This window comes from Oncorhynchus nerka, linkage group LG7 (assembly GCF_034236695.1).
Source record: "Oncorhynchus nerka isolate Pitt River linkage group LG7, Oner_Uvic_2.0, whole genome shotgun sequence".
Taxonomy (NCBI): domain Eukaryota; kingdom Metazoa; phylum Chordata; class Actinopteri; order Salmoniformes; family Salmonidae; genus Oncorhynchus; species Oncorhynchus nerka.
The window spans coordinates 87,952,565-87,967,711 of record NC_088402.1 but is presented as its reverse complement, the minus strand read 5'-3'; the positions used below and the strand labels follow the sequence as shown (position 1 = coordinate 87,967,711).

General features: G+C 44.6%; 1 protein-coding gene across 1 annotated transcript in view; it reads right to left on the bottom strand.

Annotated features, from left to right (window-relative positions):
* LOC115132530 (uncharacterized) overlaps positions 1–7,364 on the bottom strand; it is a 58,277-nt gene extending 50,913 nt beyond the window's left edge. The window contains exons 1-10 of the mRNA XM_065021104.1: positions 7,033–7,364; positions 6,406–6,644; positions 5,939–6,087; positions 5,496–5,624; positions 5,053–5,226; positions 4,430–4,603; positions 3,975–4,148; positions 2,338–2,493; positions 1,614–1,806; positions 106–245 (exon numbers count right to left, since the gene is read on the bottom strand). Coding sequence (XP_064877176.1) covers positions 106–245; positions 1,614–1,806; positions 2,338–2,493; positions 3,975–4,148; positions 4,430–4,603; positions 5,053–5,226; positions 5,496–5,624; positions 5,939–6,087; positions 6,406–6,644; positions 7,033–7,167 — 1,663 coding nt within the window. The 5' untranslated portion in view covers positions 7,168–7,364. The remainder of the gene's footprint in view (positions 1–105; positions 246–1,613; positions 1,807–2,337; positions 2,494–3,974; positions 4,149–4,429; positions 4,604–5,052; positions 5,227–5,495; positions 5,625–5,938; positions 6,088–6,405; positions 6,645–7,032) is intronic.
* Positions 7,365–15,147: the final 7,783 nt, after the last annotated feature.

The window sequence follows — 15,147 nt, the reverse complement described above, 5'->3', positions numbered from 1 at the left end:
CAGTTTAACCCACTGTTCCTGGGCCGTCATTGTAAGTAAGAATTTGTTCTTAACTGACTTGCCTAGTTAAATTTAAAAAATGGTGTGTGTGTATATTATGTTTACCTGAGAAGAAGTAGATTTTCTTGGTCGCAAGGTCCTCGAAGGCCGTGTCAACGACGACTGGCACAGCCGGCCACCTCTTTGACATGGAGAACGGACCCTCCAGGCCACCATCAGTCTTGCTCGACATCCTCCAATATTGCCTATTGGATTCAGCAAAAAAAAACATCACAATTATGAATTTAGCTACATTTCAACGCTATTATTTACATTGTAAGATAATGGGCTACACTGTTAGAAGAAATGGTTTCTAGAAAGAACCAACAAGTGTTCATTAGCTCTAATGGTCGTTGTGGTGTAGCTGTGCTGAGTAGTAAGTGGGGACTCCAGCGGGAGAAATATGTGGCTCCTTTATTTGCATTCTGTCCTGTAAACTTCCTGTTTATCTCTCTGGTTATCTCTCCATTAGCCCATAACTATCCTGTTTATCTCTCCATTAGCCCATAACTCTATCCTGTTTCTCTCCCTGGTTATCTCTCCATTAGCCCATAACTCTATCCTTTTTCTCTCTCCGTTTATCTCTCCATTAGCCCATAACTCTATCCTGTTTCTCTCTCTGGTTATCTCTCCATTAGCCCATAACTCTATCCTGTTTCTCTCTCTGTTTATCTCTCCATTAGCCCATAACTCTATCCTGTTTATCTCTCCATTAGCCCATAACTCTATCCTGGTTATCTCTCCATTAGCCCATAACTCTATCCTGTTTCTCTCTCCGTTTATCTCTACATTAGCCCATAACTCTATCCTGTTTCTCTCTCTGTTTATCTCTCCATTAGCCCACAACTCTTATCCTGTTTCTCTCTCCGTTTATCTCTCCATTAGCCCATAACTCTATCCTGTTTCTCTCTCCGTTTCTCTCTCCATTAGCCCATAACTCTATCCTGTTTCTCTCTCTGGTTATCTCTCCATTAGCCCATAACTCTATCATGTTTCTCTCTCTGTTTCTCTCTCCATTAGCCCATAACTCTATCCTGTTTCTCTCTCCGGAGCACCAAGTCTAGGTCCAAGAGTCTTCTAAACAGCTTCTATCCCCCCAAGCCACAAGACTCCTGAACAGCTAATCAAATGGATACCCAGACAGTTTGCATCCCTTGTGCTGCTGCTAGTCTCTGTTATTATCTATGCGTAGTCACTTTAATAACTCTACCTACATGTACATATTACCTCGACACCGGTGCCCCCGCACATTGACTCTGTACCTGTACCCCCTGTATATAGCCTCGCTATTGTTATTTACTGCTGCTCTTTAATCATTTGTTATTATTATTGATTTAATTTTTTTGGTATTTTCTTAACTGCATTGTTGGTTAAGGGCTTGTAAGTAAGCATTTCACTGTAAGGTCTACTACACCTGTTGTTTTCAGCTCATGTGACAAATAAAATTTGATTTGATTTGAACTCTTGTGCGCTCTTAAAGGGGCACACACCCATTTAACGTCACAGCCCTAAAAAAGGTTGCAGTGTTGAACCGCAAAGAAACCTTTTTTTTTTATAGTGTAAAGGTTGCTCACCCATCTTTGAAGAAGTGCAGGTCTCCATCAATTTCTGTGATGGTGTCGAATATGTTAATCTGGCAGGGGCTCTGGGATGGGTCCACAGGGAGTGTGGTGGTAGTGGTAGTGGACTTAGTGGTAGTGGTGTCAGGCTTGGGCTCAGGGCCAGGTGAAGGAATGGTGGGGATGGGGTCAGGGCCTGTCTTGGACCCTGGGTGGGAAGATATTGGAAATTAATTAAATGAAATGAACAACACTTAACTATAGTCATTTTTGTTCCATTGCCATCTGGTCTCTGTGGTGATATAGGGAAATGCTACGTTGTTGTCTGTATGTTGTGTATCCTGTATGATCACATGACATTGCAGCCTGGTCCCAGCCCACTTGGCAAAAACTGGTTGAATCAACATTGTTTCTATGTCATTTCAACCCCCCAAAAAAAATGTATGTGACGATATGTCAATGTGGAAAACTGATCGGATTTGCAGAAAATCATCAATGGGCATTTTTAACCTAAATCTAATGACATGGTGACATTTGCTGTTGATTTCACGTTGAATTCACAGTTAGATGTAAATCAAAGCTAGAAGTTAAACTGACGTATGTGCCCAGCGGGAGGTCTGTGTGTCACTCAAGACAGCACAAACAGATCTAGGACCCTGACTAGTGATATTGCATAATCAAGTTTCAAATACAGTGAAAATGCCTTTTCTAATCACGTCACATGGTGATAATATCATACCATAGAGATAGTGAATGCCTTCAACATCATCTTCATGCAGGGAGAAGTCTTCCACGTAGCTGTACATGGGATACATGAGGGCGTCTCTGATGTTGGAGTGGTCCAGACCCAGGGCATGACCAAACTCATGGGCCGCAACCAGGAACAGACTGTAGCCTGAGAGAGGAGAGGGTGAGTAGAAACACATCATTAAGTCAGCTGTGGTTTGCACCTGTAGCCTGAGTGTCAGTATTGTTTGTGCTATCATGCTAACTACCCGTCACACATTGTCATGTTTGGCTTGACATTTACTAACTGACAACAAACTGATCTGGGACCAGGCTAACTGTCAACAAACAGATCTGGGACCAGGCTAACTGGCTACAAACAGGTCTGGGATCAGGCTAACTGACAATAAACAGATCTGGGACCAGGCTAACTGGCAACAATCAGATCTGGGACCAGGCTAACTGGCCATAAACAGGTCTGGGACCAGGCTAACTGGCAACAATCAGATCTGGGACCAGGGTAACTGGCAACAAGCAGGTCTGGGACCAGGCTAACTGGCTACAAACAGGTCTGGGACCAGGCTAACTGGCAACAATCAGATCTGGGACCAGGCTAACTGGCAACAAACAGGTCTGGGACCAGGCTAACTGGCAACAAACAGGTCTGGGACCAGGCTAACTGACAACAAACAGGTCTGGAACCAGGCTAACTGGCAATAAACAGGTCTGGGATCAGGCTAACTGGCTACAAACGGATCTGGGATCAGGCTAACTGGCTACAAACAGGTCTGGGACCAGGCTAACTGACAACAAACAGGTCTGGGATCAGGCTAACTGACAATAAACAGATCTGGGACCAGGCTAACTGGCAACAATCAGATCTGGGACCAGGCTAACTGGCAACAATCAGATCTGGGACCAGGCTAACTGGCAACAAGCAGGTCTGGGACCAGGCTAACTGGCTACAAACAGGTCTGGGACCAGGCTAACTGACAACAAACAGGTCTGGAACCAGGCTAACTGCCAATAATCAGGTCTGGGATCAGGCTAACTGGCTACAAACGGATCTGGGATCAGGCTAACTGGCTACAAACAGGTCTGGGACCAGGCTAACTGACAACAAACAGGTCTGGGATCAGGCTAACTGGCAACAAACGGATCTGGGATCAGGCTAACTGGCTACAAACAGATCTGGGATCAGGCTAACTGGCTACAAACAGGTCTGGGACCAGGCTAACTGGCTACAAACAGATCTGGGATCAGGCTAGTGCACCTACTATAATACACAGTTTCCATACTATTGAGCTGGTTATGCATCCACCTAGAACCATGCTGGAAAGGACAATGTGAAAGGAAATGATCTGACTCAGCGGTTCGAGTCGGCGCAATAGTTTGAAACCGGCGTTTGTCTCTGACTGTCAGCCAGCAGTTTGTCTCTGACTGTCAGCCAGCAGTTTGTCTCTGACTGTCAGCCAGCAGTTTGTCTCTGACTGTCAGCCATCAGTTTGTCTCTGACTGTCAGCCATCAGTTTGTCTCTGACTGTCAGCCATCAGTTTGTCTCTGACTGTCAGCCAGCAGTTTGTCTCTGACTGTCAGCCATCAGTTTGAGTCAGCACGGTAGGGGCACTGACGCTGTCTATATCACTCACCCCTATCTTGGCAGAAGCCCCATTTCGTGTCTGCGTCAAAGTTGCTGGTGGTAGCGCACCACAGCCTGCCGTCTCCCCGTCCCTCGCTGGTGCATGAGTCATACTTATTTCCCAGGAAGATGAAGGGGAAGTGACACGGCTCTCCCTCAGAGTTTCCACCAATCACAGCCGTATCTGTCATAACACACAGACACAATACTATTAGCGAACATGTGTCACTGACGGCAGGCTAGTGATTAATGTATGTGTGACAGCGATCAGACCTGGGTTTAAATACTATTTCATTTGAACTGTGCTCGATTGATTTTTCTTGGTGCAATGGAATCAGTGGATAGGCCCAAAAACACACCCATTTGCTACTCCTGTCAGGCTCAATCAAACACTCAAAATATTTGAAATAAAATTAATACTATTTGAACCCAGGTCTGGTAGTGGTGACAGTGACAATCCCTCACCTCTGTTGGGACAGAAGCCAAATTTCTTATCCTTGTCAAAGTTGTCTGTGGTGGAACACCAGCGGTATCCATCGCTGCGGCCTTCCGTCGTGCAACCTTCATATGTCTCCCCGAGAAACACAAAGGGGAACACACATGCTTTGCCGTTGCTGTTTCCGTCAAATGTGTACAGAACTGTGTGAGAGAGAGAGAGAGAGAGAGAGAGAGATGGAGTGAGAGAGAGAGATGGAGCGAGAGAGAGAGAGAGAGATGGATGGAGAGAGAGAGAGAGAGAGAGAGATGGAGAGAGAGAGAGAGAGATGGAGTGAGAGAGAGAGAGATGGAGTGAGAGAGAGAGAGATGGAGCGAGAGAGAGAGAGAGAGAGAGAGAGAGAGAGAGAGATGGAGTGAGAGAGAGAGAGAGAGAGAGAGAGAGAGAGAGAGAGATGGAGCGAGAGAGAGAGAGAGATGGAGTGAGAGAGATGGAGCGAGAGAGAGAGAGAGAGAGAGAGAGAGAGAGAGAGAGAGAAAGAAAGAAATAGAGAAAGAGGGAGGGGCATATGATTAGAGGCATGTCATAGCACACTCTGTCAAAAATACTTTCTGACCAATCATTCCTCTCAAGTATTAACTGTCAATCTTACGTTCACTTGGACAGAAGCCGAATTTCTTGTCTCTTCCGTAGTCGGCTGTGGTGGCACACCAGGGCAGGTTGTCAGAGCGCCCCTTCGTGGTGCAGGTGGAGTACTGCTTGCCCTCGAAGGAAAAAGGGAAGTGGCACAGAGCACCCTCTGCGTTGCCAAAGCTAGTCTTCACAGCTGGAACAAAAAAGTGATGTTTTTATTGGGTGAACTTGTGAACGATAGCTATGTCCGACATTATTAAATACATATAAGTGACCCCAAAAAATGGCTCACTGCAGCTCAAGGATTCAACCCTACAGATTGATGTTAAGATGTTGGCAGAGGCATATAATTCATTTCAATCTCAGTCAAGAAAATGCTTAAAATGGACAGTAGGGGGAGTCATAGATCCATGAAATACTGCCTGCCTGAAACAGCCAGGTTTGACTATACACCATGCTGACCTGCTCCTTTGCCGAGGGTCCAGTTTTCGTCGTCGTCAAAGTGGGCGTCTCCCTGTATGCCCTCACCAGGGGGGAAGGCGTGGGCCAGAAGGCCGTCCTTACCATCGAAGGGGTAGCCGTCTCCATGGTCTGGAAAATAACAAGGCATTGAATGAACGGCATTCATTTCATGCAGAGTCGGGGTCAATTCAGTTCCTTCCTTTCATGTTTCTTCAATAAAGATTTATTTGGATGTCTACTCTTCAATTTCGAGATATGTTTAAAACGTACATTTTCTGGGAGGCTGAGGTTGTTTAATTGTTGCTGTCAGATGATATGGTACATATTGCATAGCCTGGATTCCAAAATGATATGCTCCCTTTTCACTGAAGTGAAACAATGGGTGAAAAACAAAGCGTCCATTCGGATCCCAGGCTACGTACAGTTACTGCAGCCCTTCTTACCTGCTTTTCCAAATGACACCATGATGTCAGCGATGCCGTCGAAGAGTCGCGTGAAGGTGAGAGGGGTGACATCACTCCACACCTTGAAGGCTCTGGCGAAGGCGTCGTCTATCAGAGAGGCTACCATGTCTGGAGAGTAGTTCAGGATCCTAGAGAGAAAAGCAAGAGAGTACGGTCAAACTCACTATGGCAGTCAACATCCACAGATTCAATTAGAGTGTATCGTAGGCCATTGTTTTGCAATGCGCTATTAGCACACCGTTTCAGGTATCTATTTCCAACTCAAGTCTGTTGAGGCATCAGACATAACTCTGGAATGTCTCAGTCAGGAAAAGGGTTGTAACATAATTCATGCATCTCATTACACTTAGCTACTGGGCTAATGAATATACATCAACGCACCAAGAGGTATTAGGAGCATCACTCTGTGCAGTCTTTTGGTTATATTATCCCATCTTCCACCATACCTGTACGTAATGTCGTGATGGTCCCATTTCAGGTCCCCCTGGAAGGTCTGGTAGGAGCGTACGTCAGGGACCCCGCAGCGAGGTGCCTTCATGGCTGCTACCGTAGACTTGTCCAGCGTCCCTGTCTCCTCCAACCCCATCTGCCTCTGCATTCTCATTAGAGCCTTGGAGGTGGACACCATGGACTGGAAACCGCTGCGGTGCTGAACGTCCATGTAGCCAAACCTCTTCAAGTAGCTCTGGAGGTAGGAAATAATGAATACCGTGAGATTATTTGATTAATTACATCATTGCAAATTCATGAAATGAGGTCAAATTATAACACATACATGTCTGCTTCAGGTAGTTCTGATGATAAATTACGATGATAAGATTATAGCAAATCTTGAGATTATTGCAAATCATAAAATGAAGTCCAACTATGCAGAATTTAGTGTCCCTTTAGTTTGGCGTAATCCAAAACATTGAAACATGAAGACGTTGGACAACACCCACATTTCTTTAGTGACCATAAAGAAATGTCCCACCCTCACGTCATGTGTTTCGTCTTCAGAACAGAAAACAGGAGGAACGAAGCATCTGTTCATAGACAAAGATCAAATCTCTATTCATCTATTGGCTACTCACTTCTGCCAGCTCCGTATCCGTCATGTTCTTGAGGACATCTCCAGGGAACGTGACGGACACAGACTTCTTCAGGGGAACGCACCATCCACTCAGCATACACGTCCCCAACACAAACAAAGCCAGAACTCTTCTCATGGTGAGACCAAAGGTGACAGAGAAGATGCAAGAATGTGCCAGATAGACAGTCAATGAAGATGAATGCTCTCTCGCCGACACACACACACAAAAAAAAGCACAGTTTCTCCCTTGGCTCTTGTTGCTGTTCAATCTCTTTGTTGTGGCCGGCTCTTGAGACTTGTTGTCGTTCTCCTTTGTGACCTTGGTGCTTTGGGTTCAGTATTTATGCTCTCAGTCTTAGACACCCTCTTAACACCTCCCCCCCCCACCCCACCCTCCTCTCTGTCTATACCAGTCATCACCCCCTCCTCCTCCTCTCTGCCTATACCAGTCATCACCACTCCCACAGGGACTAGGCTTTATGTTATTGTTCAGGGGTTTTCCAAAATATACTAATCTACACATTTAGCCCAGTACATCACTTCCTATCAATGAACCCTTTTTTAGCTACATTTCTGGTGAAGTATTTTGACCAATACAATTAGGGAAATGATCTAATAATTACGTTAGGATGTTTTGGCTTTGTTCAAGCCAAAAGATTGCACGACATTTGGTTAGAAGAGTGACTCTGACATAATGCGAATCTAAAAGTACTGTTTCTTATATTCAAATCAAATCAAATCAAATGTATTTATATAGCCCTTCGTACATCAGCTGATATCTCAAAGTGCTGTACAGAAACCCAGCCTAAAACCCCAAACAGCAAGCAATGCAGGTGTAGAAGCACGGCACATTCTACAGCGACGGCGAGTGCTGTATTAACACATACATCTTTAGATTTTTTATTAGTTGCTGAGTTTCTAGGAAAAGCCCCTGCAGACATATAACTCTCATAAATAAATAGCTGCGGTAATAGCATGCTTATTCAACAGACATATTCATCTGTTTATGTTTAGCCGGTGGGTTTAGGTAACTGTAAGACATGTGGAAACCAAATGTAAAAAAATTCAAATCATAACCTAAAATGGAGTTGAACCTGTACTTCTGTTATCTTAAAATAATACATTGTAGCTGCAACATTTTATTTGTCACGCCCTGGTCGAAGTATTTTGTGTTTTTCTTTATGTTTTGGTCAGGCCAGGGTGTGACATGGGTTTTTGTATGTGGTGTGTAGCTTAGTGGGATTGTAGCTTAGTGGGGTGTTCTGGGAGAGTCTATGGCTGTCTGAAGTGGTTCTCAATCAGAGGCAGGTGTTTACCGTTGTCTCTGATTGGGAACCATATTTAGGCAGCCATATTCTTTGGTTGTATTGTGGGTGATTGTCCTGTGTGTCTTGATGTCCTTGTTAGAGGTTTGTAGACACATGTATAGGCTGTTTTTGGTTTTCGTTTATTGTTTTGTTGAATTTGTGTGTTGATTCGTGTTAAGTTGTTTTATTAAACATGGATCGAAATCTACACGCTGCAGTGGTCCGACTCTCCTTCACCAATAGAAAGCCGTTACATTATTGAATGAAGTTTGCCTCCACTTTTCTGTTTTCAGGTTTTGGGGGAAAACAACTGAGTCAGTGGTCAGAGGTTCAAGATATAACTACTATGTGTTACACTATGTAACTGTCTAGGGCTGCCAATCAAACGTATAACTACTAGAACCCTCCGTCTCTCACCAATCCCCACTAAACTATGTAACTGTCTAGGGCTGCCAATCAAACGTATAACACCTAGAACTCTCCGTCTCTCACCAATCCCCACTAAACTATGTAACTGTCTAGGGCTGCCAATCAAACGTATAACTTCTAGAACCCTCCGTCTCAATCCAATCCCCACTAAACTATGTAACTGTCTAGGGCTGCCAATCAAACGTATAACTACTAGAACCCTCCGTCTCTCACCAAATATGTAACTGTCTAGGGCTGCCAATCAAACGTATAACTCCTAGAACCCTCCGTCTCTCACCAATCCCCACTAAACTATGTAACTGTCTAGGGCTGCCAATCAAAAAACACTCTCTGTATTGTCCCTACATATCAATAATCAAGTACATGTACAGAAACTGTTGTTTGGTTCAGAAGAGTATGAATGAAAACTGACATTGAACCAAATAGCTACAAACATGAAGCCTAATACATTGATAGATAATTTAGATAGTATTAGTAGATGCTGTGTACATTACTAATCAAATATAAAGCCACAGACAACAACACATGCTCCATTGCACAACACGGCTTGCTGTTCATCACCGTGTAATAAAACCACTGCAATATTCTGTGGTTAATTCATTTTAAGGAACAATCTACTTTAATGTCACCATGTCAGTGATGACATGCCATTAATCGTAACTCAAATCATTGTGATCAAACTTGTGACGGATATTAGGTCATGGGGTAAAAACTCTTTAGGAGTTTTTTTCTTCTCACCCTATGAGATATTTCATCATTCAAGACCGGTTTATTTCTTCTCACCCTAGGAGATATTTCATCAGTCAAGACCGGTTTATTTCTGGCCCATCCGAGCACATTACACAGGCCTATGCAGTTTCAGTGCAACACATTTCAAATAGTATTATATGTATATACGGGGGGGGGGGGGGTATTCTCGCCAAACCTCACTATAAATAGAGTCTAAATACCCACTGGGCAGAGACGTCAATTCAACGTCTATTCCACGCTGGTTCAACGTAATTGTGTTGAATTGACGCGGGAAACAACATTGATTCAACCAGTGTGTTCCCAGTGGGTAGAGTTTGGTCTTAAGCTTTCCAAACAAAATGGGGATAATGACCTTGAAAGACCAGCTACAATCTGGTGACCTCCAGGTGATATCATCTCGTCTGTTATGATGATGTGGGAGAATGTAGCAGCACTTTGTGGCAGTAGAGCAGAAAGATGACTCATGAACAGAAACCTGGACGAGGGACTTTCTTCCCCGATGAGCACATGGCTGACAGCCCACTCTGTCCCCCATACACACTAGACCTGAGCAGCAGTCTGCAGCTGGGAATGATACAGGTGTTGATCAAACTGGATGAAATCTCTGTCCCCTAACATGTGGGAGTCAGCTGAATGTAACAACCATAAAACGATGGAAATGAAAACCATTTTGCAGGTTTTACTAAATAATTTCTTCCATCCTAGTCATGTTTCCTCATCTGCTTGTGTCCATCCTAGCCATGTTTCCTCATCTGCTTGCATCCACCCTAGCCATGTTTCCTCATCTGCTTGCATCCACCCTAGCCATGTTTCCTCATCTGCTTGCATCCATCCTAGCCATGTTTCCTCATCTGCTTGCGTCCATCCTAGTCACATTTCCTCATCTGCTTTCATCCATCCTAGCCATGTTTCCTCATCTGCTTGCATCCATCCTAGCCATGTTTCCTCATCTTCTTGCATCCATCCTAGCCATGTTTCCTCATCTGCTTGCATAAGCCTCCCCTATATCCTGGTGTTCGGGTCCTTCTTTGTCTATGCTAGTCTACCAGTCTGTCTACCAGTCTGTCTACCAGTCTGTCTATCCTGCCCTCTGACAGACTAACTATACCACAGGTTAATATAGTCTACCAGTCTGTCTATCCTGCCCTCTGACAGACTAACTATACCACAGATTAATATAGACTACCAGTCTGTCTATCCTGCCCTCTAACAGACTAACTATACCACAGGTTAATATAGTCTACCAGTCTGTCTATCCTGCCCTCTAACAGACTAACTATACCACAGGTTAATATAGACTACCAGTCTGTCTATCCTGCCCTCTAACAGACTAACTATACCACAGGTTAATATAGTCTACCAGTCTGTCTATCCTGCCCTCTAACAGACTAACTATACCACAGGTTAATATAGTCTACCAGTCTGTCTATCCTGCCCTCTAACAGACTAACTATACCACAGGTTAATATAGTCTACCAGTCTGTCTATCCTGCCCTCTGACAGACTAACTATACCACAGGTTAATATAGTCTACCAGTCTGTCTATCCTGCCCTCTAACAGACTAACTATACCACAGGTTAATACAGTCTACCAGTCTGTATATCCTGCCCTCTAACAGACTAACTATACCACAGGTTAATATAGTCTACCAGTCTGTCTATCCTGCCCTCTAACAGACTAACTATACCACAGGTTAATATAGTCTACCAGTCTGTCTATCCTGCCCTCTAACAGACTAACTATACCACAGGTTAATATAGTCTACCAGTCTGTCTATCCTGCCCTAGGACAGACTAACTATACCACAGATTAATATAGTCTACCAGTCTGTCTGTCCTGCCCTCTAACAGACTAACTATACCACAGGTTAATATAGTCTACCAGTCTGTCTACCAGTCTGTCTATCCTGCCCTCTATCCACCATGTATTGTGACAATAGTTGTAGGTGGATTGTTTGTCCAGATCTGCAATAGGCTAACTAGCATCATACCACACATAAAATCTTTCAAAGTGGCACCAATTTTTTATATAAGCGGAGAGGTGTCGTTGTGTATAAAAGAACAGTGAAGACAAGAAGCTCAAAAAGCTCCCCTATTGATCTTGTATAGGGACAATACAATTATCCTACCGAGATTAGCTCATAACAATACAATTATCCTACCTAGATTAGCCCATAACAATACAATTATCCTACCGAGATTAGCCCATAACAATACAATTATCCTACCGAGATTAGCTCATAACACTACAATACAATTATCCTACCGAGATTAGCTCATAACACTACAATACAATTATCCTACCGAGATTAGCTCATAACACTACAATACAATTATCCTACCTAGATTAGCCCATAACAATACAATTATTCTACCTAGATTAGCCCATAACAATACAATTATCCTACCTAGATTAGCCCATAACACTACAATACAATTATCCTACCTAGATTAGCCCATAACACTACAATACAATTATCCTACCTAGATTAGCTCATAACACTTCAATACAATTATCCTACCTAGATTAGCCCATAACACTACAATACAATTATCCTACCGAGATTAGCCCATAACACTACAATTATCCTACCTAGATTAGCCCATAACACTACAATACAATTACCCTACCTAGATTAGCCCATAACACTACAATACAATTATCCTACCTAGATTAGCCCATAACACTACAATTATCCTACCTAGATTAGCCCATAACACTACAATACAATTATCCTACCTAGATTAGCCCTTAACACTATAATTATCCTACCTAGATTATCCCATAACACTACAATTATCCTACCTAGATTAGCCCATAACACTACAATACAATTATCCTACCTATATTAGCCCATAACAATACAATTATTCTACCTAGATTAGCCCATAACAATACAATTATCCTACCTAGATTAGCCCATAACACTACAATACAATTATCCTACCTAGATTAGCCCATAACACTACAATACAATTATTCTACCTAGATTAGCCCATAACAATACAATTATCCTACCTAGATTAGCCCATAACAATACAATTATCCTACCTAGATTAGCCCATAACAATACAATTATCCTACCTAGATTAGCCCATAACAATACAATTATCCTACCTAGATTAGCCCATAACAATACAATTATCCTACCTAGATTAGCCCATAACAATACAATTATCCTACCTAGATTAGCCCATAACACTACAATTATACTACCTAGATTAGCCCATAACACTACAATACAATTATCCTACCTAGATTAGCCCATAACACTACAATACAATTATCCTACCGAGATTAGACTATAACACTACAATACAATTATCCGACCTAGAGTATAGTAACATACAACAACACAATGCAATCATTAATTGAACAATACTTATCAAGTGAGTACAAATTTCTACTCAAGGCACTAAACTGAAGTGAAAATGTAATTTGAATAACGGCGCCAAAACACCTGTGATTGAATTATTTCTTTCAGTTTGGATCAGTTGTGTTTCTAATCTCTACAGTTTATAAGGTCTAGATGTGCCCAGTAGCAGACCAGTCTGGCTGATACTGAGATGCACCGTCTGTTGCGGATCAGCATTTTCCCAAGTCGTCTTAATAACGTGGCCACAAATGCTCCTGGCCCAGATATTCAGGAAAGCTTAATGCTATCAAGACTCAGGATAAGACCCAGATGCAGACATGGAAAGAGGAGACAGGGGGCAGTGAGACAGAGGTTTAATCCTTAATACATGAAAACCGGGATGTATACGGAGGCAACAGAAGATGAACACAGAGGGGCTAAGGATCGGGGGGGGTCCGCCCGGAGGGGCAGATCCCGAGAAGACAGCCATACCCTCTGCCTGAGACGATAACGGGGAACGAGGGTCCGGTAGCGGTCTGCCTGTCTACGCTACCTGCAGGTGGTCTTAAGAAGAGCACACCGGGCTCACTTCCAGGTACGGCGACAGCGACCAGACAAACATCTGGGCCGAGGGTATGCTGACCTCTTCCACTTGCTCAGGGAAGAGCAGGGGGCTGATAACCCATCAAACACTCAATAGGCGAGAGACAAGTGGCTGAGCAGGGAAGGGTGTTGCGGGTGTAATCCACCAACACAAGTTGCTGGCTCCAGGTGGTGGGGTTGGCTGAGACGAGGCAACGAGGAGTCATTTCCAGATCCTGATTGGCTCGTTCCAACTGGCCGTTAGACTTGGGGTGAAACCCAGAGGACAGGCTGGCCAACGACCCAATGAGTGTGCAGAAAGCCTTCCAGAACTGAGGACCACAGTCAGAGACCATGTCCACCGGAAGTCCATGGATCCGGAAGTCATGTTGCACCATGAGCTGGGCCGTCTCCTTGGCTGAGGGTAGCTTGAGGTGGGGAATGAAATGGGTGGCTTTGAAAAACCTGTACACCACCGTAAGGATAGTGGTGTTGCCATCAGATGGAGGGAGACCAGTGACAAAGTCCAGGGATCAATGTGACCAGGGACGGTGAGGGACAGGAAGTGGTTGCCAAGGAGTCTTATTCTGAGCACAGACAGTGCAGGCGGCGATGAACGCGGAGACATCAGAAACCATGGTGGGCCACCAAAAGCGTTGTCACACAAAGGCCAGGCTCCAATGGGAGCCATGGTGGCAGGCAGGAAGCATTGCAGCTGCACTCTGGAAGTGGGTTGAGGGCAATCCACCACCGCTCTCACCTTTGCGGGACCCATCTGCACATTACCAGCAGCGATGATGTATCCTAGGAAGGAGAAAGGTGGAGCGATGGAATTAGCATTTTTCTGCTTTGACAAAAATCTGGTTTTCCAGGAGACGCTGGAGGACTTATCGGATGTGGAGAACTGAGCGGGGAAAAAACGAGGATGTCGACAAGGTAGACGAACACAAACAGGTTCAACATGTTGCGGAGAACTTCGTTAACCAGGGCCTGGAACACAGCAGCAGCGTTGGTCAGACCGAATGGCATCACCTGGTAGTCATACTGTCCGCTAGCTGTGTTGAAGGAGAAAATGGTGGCCCCATGGAGCGGCTCGAAGGACAAGGCGATGAGTGGTAGCGGGTAGCGGTTCTTAACCGTGATGTCATTAAGGCCCCAGTAGTCGAATTGCACAGGGGAGGCAGAAGGACGGATACACCCTGCAGCCAGGGAGTCCTCAATGTATGTTTCCATAGCCTTGTTCACCGGACCCGACAGAGAATACAGCCGTGCCCGGGGTGGAGTAGTGCCCAGGAGAAGGTCGATCACGCAGTTGTAGTGTCGATGCGGAGGAAGTGAAGTGGCCCGAGCCTTGCTGAAAGCCTCCCGGAGGTCCTGGTACTCCGCGGGAAGGGTGGAGAGGTCCAAGGCTTCTTCCGAGCCCACAGGAAGACGTTCCGGGGCAGGCTGCGCCGACTTCAGGCAATGGCCGTGGCAGAACGGGCTCCAGCCCGTGATAGCACCAGCATTCCAGCTGATAAGGGGGATTGTGTTGCTAGAGCCATGAAAACCTCAATACCACGGGTACCTGAGGAGACTTGATGAGAATGAACTGCATAGACTCACTGTGGTTTCCTGACACTCGCAGGTTGATCCGAGTAGTATTGTGCGTGACTCTGCCTATAGAGCGCACATCCAGCCCTCTGATGTCCA